The 7,917-nt window shown below is 31.3% G+C and overlaps 1 protein-coding gene and 1 non-coding gene across 2 annotated transcripts; one reads left to right on the forward strand and one right to left on the reverse strand.

Annotated features, from left to right (window-relative positions):
• The first annotated feature begins 3,280 nt into the window (after nucleotides 1-3,280).
• Nucleotides 3,281-4,465, forward strand: LOC120124804 (F-box/kelch-repeat protein At1g15670-like). The gene has a single exon (XM_039143378.1). The coding sequence runs from the start codon at nucleotides 3,332-3,334 to the stop codon at nucleotides 4,367-4,369; it is 1,038 nt and encodes a 345-aa protein (XP_038999309.1). The 5' UTR covers nucleotides 3,281-3,331; the 3' UTR covers nucleotides 4,370-4,465.
• A 3,380-nt stretch (nucleotides 4,466-7,845) lies between these two features.
• Nucleotides 7,846-7,917, reverse strand: TRNAT-CGU. The gene has a single exon. It is a non-coding gene; the product is annotated as a tRNA-Thr (tRNA).

A 7,917-nucleotide genomic window follows, 5' to 3' on the forward strand; every position in this document is an offset into this window, starting at 1 on the left:
ACTACATACATGTTATTTTTGTCATTGGGGGTATTATTGGAGGAAGTATCTCAGGCCTAGTCTATGACTTGTAAGACCTTACCGCTTTCCGCAGGCTCCTCGGCTTTGTGTTCAGGGTAAGTCCTTACTGCAGGCTCCTCAGCTTTGTGCTCAGGGTAAATCCTTACTGCAAGCTCCTTGGCTTTGTGCGCAGGGTAAGTCCTTACTGTAGGCTCCTTGGCTTTGTGCTCAGGGTAAGTCCTTACTGCAGACTTTTATGCTTTGTGTACAGGGAAAGTCCTTATTGGGTATACAGGTGGGTGTATGGTTCTGGGGAACCTACACATTCTGGTGATCGGATGGGGGTAATGTTCATGTTTTTAAAACATGTTTGATAAACCGATTTTGCTGAAATATTTTATATGTATTTTTTTATACATCGTAAGTAGCACACTGAGTTTTTTAGCTCATTCCGTAAATTTTAACATTTTCAAATAATAGCAGACTTGGTATCAGGAGGACCGACTTCTTCTACTTTTGTACTATTGTATATTTCTATATACTTTTATGTTATATTTTGGTGACATGTGTTTTGCTCCTGTCTTGATATATATGTATTATCGGTATTTTGTTCCATAAATGTTTTATACTGTTTTCTGATATATGTATATATTTGTTTATCGTATGAATCCTTATTATGGATAAATTTCATATTATATTGTTATATGTATTTTAACGTTGTGACCGCCTAGATTTGGGCATAATTTCTAGGCTAGGTCTAGAGCGTTACAACGACTGTATGACGTCTTCAGGAAAATGGAGGAGACCTAAAAAATATACGATGTTTTCATATCAATAAAAAAAACCATAGTTCAAGAAATAATATGGTGAATGACTTATATGTTAAAATAAATTTTCACCTATATGGGCAAAGGAGCCACCTCTCCGCACTGTAAAATTGATTGATTTTGGCAAGGAAAAGGAAAGGGCAAAAGAAAAGAAAATGCAGTTGAACATGAATTGTAAAACTCATCAACAAACAGTTTAATGACAATTGTAATATAATCTTTGAACTTCAAGTAGATTAATAATTAATGACAGTTTTATAATGTTATCTTTAATGCGTTAAATTATTTTTTCACTCCCTAATCAAAAAAGTTTTTTTAAACTAATTCGGATCAATCCGTATTGTACTTCTAATTTTAGTGGATGAGTCTTCTATACACAAAAATTTGAACTCAATATTTTACTTAAGCGATATCAAACTGTTTAGCACTAAAACTAACTGTTGGTGGTGCATTACATCATTTTAATTGTTACTATGCTTGTAATAAATTATTATTTTTAAATCAAATATTTATTGTTAACAATAATGATTAATTCAGATGTTTTTATATTGAGACAAACTATTAACTGTTAAGTATAATTTATTTTTACGATTGAAAATCAAAATTTCAATTTTATAATTAAAATATGAGATAAATATCTTAATTTTTTTTAAATTATTTTTATATTTTATAATTGATATATTATAATTATTTGAATATGTGATCCATATAATATTAAATATAAACATAGTCTGGCAAAATTTGTCGTGTCTTTGCCACCCGCTTGCTGGTTTTTAGAAAGGTTTTACATATGGTCGGCATCTTAGGTGGTGTTTGTTTTTGAAGAGGTAAAATGTCTGCAGTCTGCGGACCACATCTGCAGGCATCTGTAGCAGAAGAGGTGGACCAAAAATCTGCAGTCTGCAAGAAAAAGACTGTTTGTTTTTTAACGTCTACAAACTGCTAAAATAAACTGAAATATAAATAAACTGATTTTTTAAACTTAAAAGAGTTTTGTAATACTGATATTTAAATAATTTTAGTTTTACAATACTAAAATTTAAATAATTTATACAACTACAATAATAATTTTTTTTAAAAAACAAACACTACCTTATTAATTCTATTATACGTCGCACATAATCACATGTATTATTAGTTTTATAAGTTTTATAGAATAAAATTTATAAATGATCATTAAATTATATGATTTTTTTAAATATGTAATTTTGTAATACTTTTAATTTTTTTAAATATATATTCATAATTTTTTTTATAATTATATGATATTTTTAGAAAATATTTTTTAATTTATCAAATTATTTTGATTATTTTTTATTTAATTGTGATTATATTTTAAAATTTTAAAAACATAATTATAATTTTTTATATTTTAAAATCTTAATTATCAAACAATGAAATCATTTTTATTAAGCAATGTGGTTTAAATACTTACATTTTGTATAAAAAGTTTAAATATAATTTAAAAATAACAAATCTAAAAAATATTATATTTAAACTTAAATCAAATAATTAAAATAATATAAAATTTTAATAATATATAAAATATTTATGATATAAAATTAAATATCTATAATATAATATTAAAAATTAATATTTAATTTTTAAAAAATTAATATTAAAATTAATATCTATAATATAATATTAAAATATTAATATTTAATTTATTTAAAAAATTAATATTAAAATTAAAATAAAATATAATATAAATTAAATAAAACCTCTTTGAAGAGGTTAGAAACGTCTGAAGACAAAGACCACGTCTGCGCCGCGCAGACCACGCGCAGACGTTAGAAGGCTTCTGTCTTCTAAAAAACAAACGGTCTGCGAAGCCCAATGTCTGCGCGTGGTCTGCGCGACGCAGACATAAGAGTTTTACATACCTTACACAGTAAAAACAAACACCACCTTATTCTTTCGTTCTCAATTAACCTTTTTCGTCACAGAGGAGAATGAAAAGCAAAAAATACGTTTTCGAGAGAAAATTCAATATAGTTTTAAGATTATAGTCATAATTAATTACTATAATATATAAATTGAAAATAAAAATAAATTTTGTTTAAAAATTCACACATATTTTTATATAAATAATTCAAATTCGATTAATAAATAATTATTATATGTTCATATAAATAATTTATGTTATGTTGCACCGTCTCATCATCAACAGGTTCCGATTGATCGATTACCTGATCAAACGAGAACCGCACGATCAGATGGAACCGGCTAATAATAGCCAGAGATAACGGCCACGTGTGATCCCTTAATCTGCACATATCCGCTCTGCAGCAAGCCTAGTTAAAATATCTGCAGGTGCTGCATCAAATACATTGAAGCGTACACGTGTCACTCGTCCAAAGTCCAGTGCCTCCTCCGTTTATCCAACCGTGTGTTGTAATTTTTTATCCAAAAAAAAAAAACTGTGTTATAAATAAGTGATGGCTGATGGCTTTGTTTCCAATGTGTTTCTGAAAAATTAAAACCTTCTGGAAACATTTAAGCAAATGGAAAATTTTGAGTTTTCAACCGAGTTTCTTCCGGGTTTACCTGATGAACTCGGTCTTGAGTGCTTATCTCGGTTAGCTTACACTGTTCATAGGCTCGCGTCTCGAGTTTGTCATCGATGGCGGGATTTGCTCCAAAGCCCAGATTTTTATTACCACCGAAAAAGACTAGGGTACATCCAAAAAGTCGCCTTCTTGGTCCTATCCTTTAACGGTGGAATCGTGGATGGACCTAAGAAATCGGGTGTATCTCCGAGATATGGAATTGCTGTGTTTGACTCGGTGAGTCAGAGTTGGGATAGACTTGCTTCGGTTCCCAAGTACCCAAACGGGTTGCCTCTGTTCTGTCAATTAGCAAGCTGTGAGGGGAAGCTTGTAGTGATGGGCGGGTGGGACTCGGTGAGTTACGATCCCGTTACTGACGTTTTTATCTACGATTTCATGACTCGGCAGTGGAAACAAGGGAAGGACATGCCATCCAAAAGATCCTTCTTTGCAATCGGAGCATGTTCGGGTCGGGTGTATGTCGCGGGCGGGCATGACGAGAACAAGAACGCCTCAAGAAGCGCGTGGGTCTATGACTTGAGGAAGGACGAGTGGACTCGGTTGGGGGAGTTGAGTCAAGAGCGAGACGAGTGTGAAGGCGTGGTGATGATCGGAGAAGACGAGTTCTGGGTGGTGAGTGGATATAGAACGGAGAGCCAAGGCCAATTCGATGGGAGCGCCGACGTGTACGGGATAAAGTCCGGTGAATGGAGGCGGATCGAAGGGGTTTGGGAACCGGGTCGGTGCCCGAGATCGTGTGTCGGGATCGGGAAAAATGGGAAATTACTAAATTGGGCGGAGGTGAACCCGGTTGTCCGGGTCGGAGCATGTGGGATAACACTTGGAGGGCGGGTTTTCATTACGGGGTCGGACTACCAAGGTTCGCCCCATGGGTTTTACATGGTTGAAGAGCAAAATAGTAAAATCGTGAAATTAGATGTACCTGATGAGTTTTCTGGGTTTGTCCAATCAGGGTGCAGTGCAGACATTTGATGCGGTGGAATAATGTCGTTGTAATTGTTATACGTACGAATGTCGGCACATGCACCTGGTCTTTTTCGTCTTTTTATAGAAAATGTAAATATTATACACACGAATGTCACCACATGCAGCAGCTGAATTATAAAATGATCTATTAATTATAACATGTTATTTTGTGGAGTTTTTTAATTATTAAAATTATAAAATATTTAATTAATTCTTTATATATTTTAAATTTATCTTTCTTTGTTCAAGAGTTGAATTTCATCTAAATTAAGTTTTAATTTATTGATTGAGATATGATAGAATTTGATATTAATATTGTTTGGGATGTATTTTGTGAATCGATTATTCGTTTATATTATGTTGACTAGCTTAAAATATTGTACCGCTTGAAAGAAACGACATTGTCAATAGACATTATTAAAATTTGACTTTATCATATCCTAGTAAGTTTAATATTCAACTTAAATGATTGTCGATTTTTTTAACAAAGAATAACGAGTTTGTAATATATGTATAATCGAATGATCGTTTTATAAATTTAATAATCAAACCTTGTAAAGAGGAGATCATTTTCTAATTTTTAATAGTCAATGACTCAACAAACCAACGCCCTATAATAAATGACAGATCCAGAAATATAAAAATGGGTGTCTAAAATTTTTAATATATTTTTTTCAATATAATGAGTATGTAAAAAATTATTTTTCTTCTTTTTTAATATGTTAAACTATATTTATATATTAAAATAATATGGCCTCCTATGAAGTCATATGCATCCGCCTTGTCTATAATTGAAGATTATTTATATATTTTACTCATTTTTATATTATAGTTTAATTTATAAAATTTTGAGAAATGTGAATTTAAGAAATAATAAAAACAAATTATTAATAAAAAAAAGTATAAATATATAAATTATGTGAAAAATTAAAACTTTTGAAGGAAGATCTACCCGATTATTCTCCTCTATCCATCCATATTATAGATCATATGCCACCTAGTTGATGATGACCCTATAGGATGAGTTGCTATTTTAATTTCAACAGATCATCTAAAAGCAATGGTTGATGAATAAAAATGAAATGACACGCGACCAGTTTACAAGGACATTTATTTCTGTGGAGTTGGGGACCTATAAAACTCTTCTATTTGGAGCATATGGAATGGACGACAAGTTAAAAGGAAAAGAAAATTCCAAAAACTTTAAAAATACAAGGGCTTGAACCTTCGACTTTGAGGCTAACAGCCACATGCTCTAGCCAACTGAGCTATTCTAACCATTTAAGGCTAAAAAATTATGGAAATTAGTGTAACTGAAAATATGATAAAAGTTAGTATAACATTTTAAGTTGGACACAACTTAAAATATTACATTCTTCTTAATATTTTCGGTTGAAGCTAAAATGTTACATTCTCTATGACAATTTCGTTTGACAACCTAACATGTTACCTTCTTCGAAACATTTTACGTTCAATCGAAAATGTTATATTTTTTTATCATATTTTATATTTCATCAATTTCCGTCGTTTTCTAACTTTAAATTAGATTAAAAACTCCCCATTGTCAATTAACTCTTAATTAACAAAGAGTCCAATGTGTTTTGAAAAAAATAAGAGAGAGCGCGAGCTTGAGAGGTTCGATGAAGGTTGGTCTGCCGTCAAACAGTAGGTTTTCGGTGAGGAAGTCGTAGCCGGAGAAGAAGATATAGTTGAGAGTGTTTTGGGTGAGGGATTTGGGATAAATGTGAGAAATGAGTGAAATTTTGGGTTTTGGGGTTTTATATACAAGGGACCTTGATGCAATTACTAAATTTTAAATTATTTCCGCGCCGCCTACAGTTTTGATGTGTAATTCAATTCAGTCGCAACTTGTAATTTCACTCTTAAATTTTCATTTCGTTTCAATTTAATCCCTTTCTTTTTTTAATTTGTATTTTAAATTGGTGCCCTAATCTGTTTTTTTGTTTTGCAGTGTTATTATTTTTATTTTTTTTATATTTATTCACTTCACCTTTTTTTATCTTAACATCGATTTTTCTTTTAAAGGAATCCACTAAGTTTTCGAATAATCGAAGGTAACTAATTCATATTGAACTTAATTTATTTAGATTTATAATTTTCGCAATTAAGATAACCTGGTAATTGATTGGTATCGAAAGGGCGATTCGAATGTACTCATCCTTCTTTGATCGTAAACGACTCCAGAATCCGACACATCTCTGGTAAAATGCAGATCCAGTAATTGGTAAGTATGTGTATGATATACCTAATTCAAAAGCGATCGGTGGAGACTCCATAACGATTCCAAGTCGGAACGCAAACCCGGGGATAAGCCAAAAGACCACTGCGACACATCTCAGTTTTTATTATTAGTTTGAGCCATTTATTTTCACTTAATCAATAATTCTACAGATGCAAAATTTAAAAATTGTATATTATATCAATGAATTCTACCTTACATGATGACATTTGCTTATATATTAATTGATGATGCTTATTTGATATCTTGTTGATATTCTCTACTTTGGACTCTCAAACTGGATTTGGATATCCAACTCGTGGATAGCTTTTCATGTCGCTCGAGTCTGATTTATGATTTGTCGGTGGTCTTTCAATAGTTTGATCCTCTTTTATGATTCGTTTCCCGATGCAATCAGATCTGTTTTTATATATATCTTTGCTCGAGTTTCTTAGTTAGATTTTTAATCTTTCCTTATATGGTCCTTATGTGATCTTAAGTTGCTAGTTTTGTTTCAATGATTATAGAAAAATTCTTAATTATGTGCTTAATTTACGATTGTGATTGTAAATCTTTATTGTAATTTGAGATATTTCCTATTTTGAATAAAAATTAGTTGCTTGTATAAAAATATAAAATTTTTATTATATTATGAAATTTGATTTTTTATTATTAAATAACTACTTCAAAAAAGCATACTAATAATCAAGCTTGAGTGGGATGGATATCCAACTAGTACATGGGTGCAGATGAAAGCAGACAATTTTAGCTCAATATTATAGGCGGACTAATTATTTAGCCCAATACGACACAAATCAATTTATTTAGGGGTCTATAGCATTTGTTATAGTGATTTGGAACTCGTCGCGTCAACGTAATGAGTTCTAATAAAAATATTTTTTTGTTTAAACTTTTTACTATAATATGATAAAATTTTATTGAAAATTATATTTTATTAAAACTCGTCATCTCGACGTAACGAGTTTCAATAAAAAATTATTTAGACAAACTCATCACTTTGACGTGATGAGTTAGTTGAACACTGTAACAAATGTTTAGTTCCAAAATAAATTTCTATATGGCATATTAGGATAATTAAAAAAATGGTTTGCCCTAATGAGCCAAAAACCGAGGAAAGCGAGCATTGGATTTAATTGACCCAAAAATAATGTTGTTTTAGATGGGGACAGGACCCAACATGCAAGTGTTATATTTCCAAATTGTGCGAGTGAAAGCAATTTAAAGCCCCGGGCGAGGATCGAACTCGCGACCTTTCGCTTACGAAGCGAACGCACTACCACTATGCTACGGAGGC

Source organism: Hibiscus syriacus, unplaced genomic scaffold, assembly GCF_006381635.1.
Source record: "Hibiscus syriacus cultivar Baekdansim isolate YM2019G1 unplaced genomic scaffold, ASM638163v2 tig00110429_pilon, whole genome shotgun sequence".
Taxonomy (NCBI): Eukaryota; Viridiplantae; Streptophyta; class Magnoliopsida; order Malvales; family Malvaceae; genus Hibiscus; species Hibiscus syriacus.

Bases quoted from the DNA above. Each gene is read 5' to 3' on its own strand.
- LOC120124804 (XM_039143378.1), top strand. From the start codon at position 3,332: ATGGAAAATTTTGAGTTTTCAACCGAGTTTCTTCCGGGTTTACCTGAT.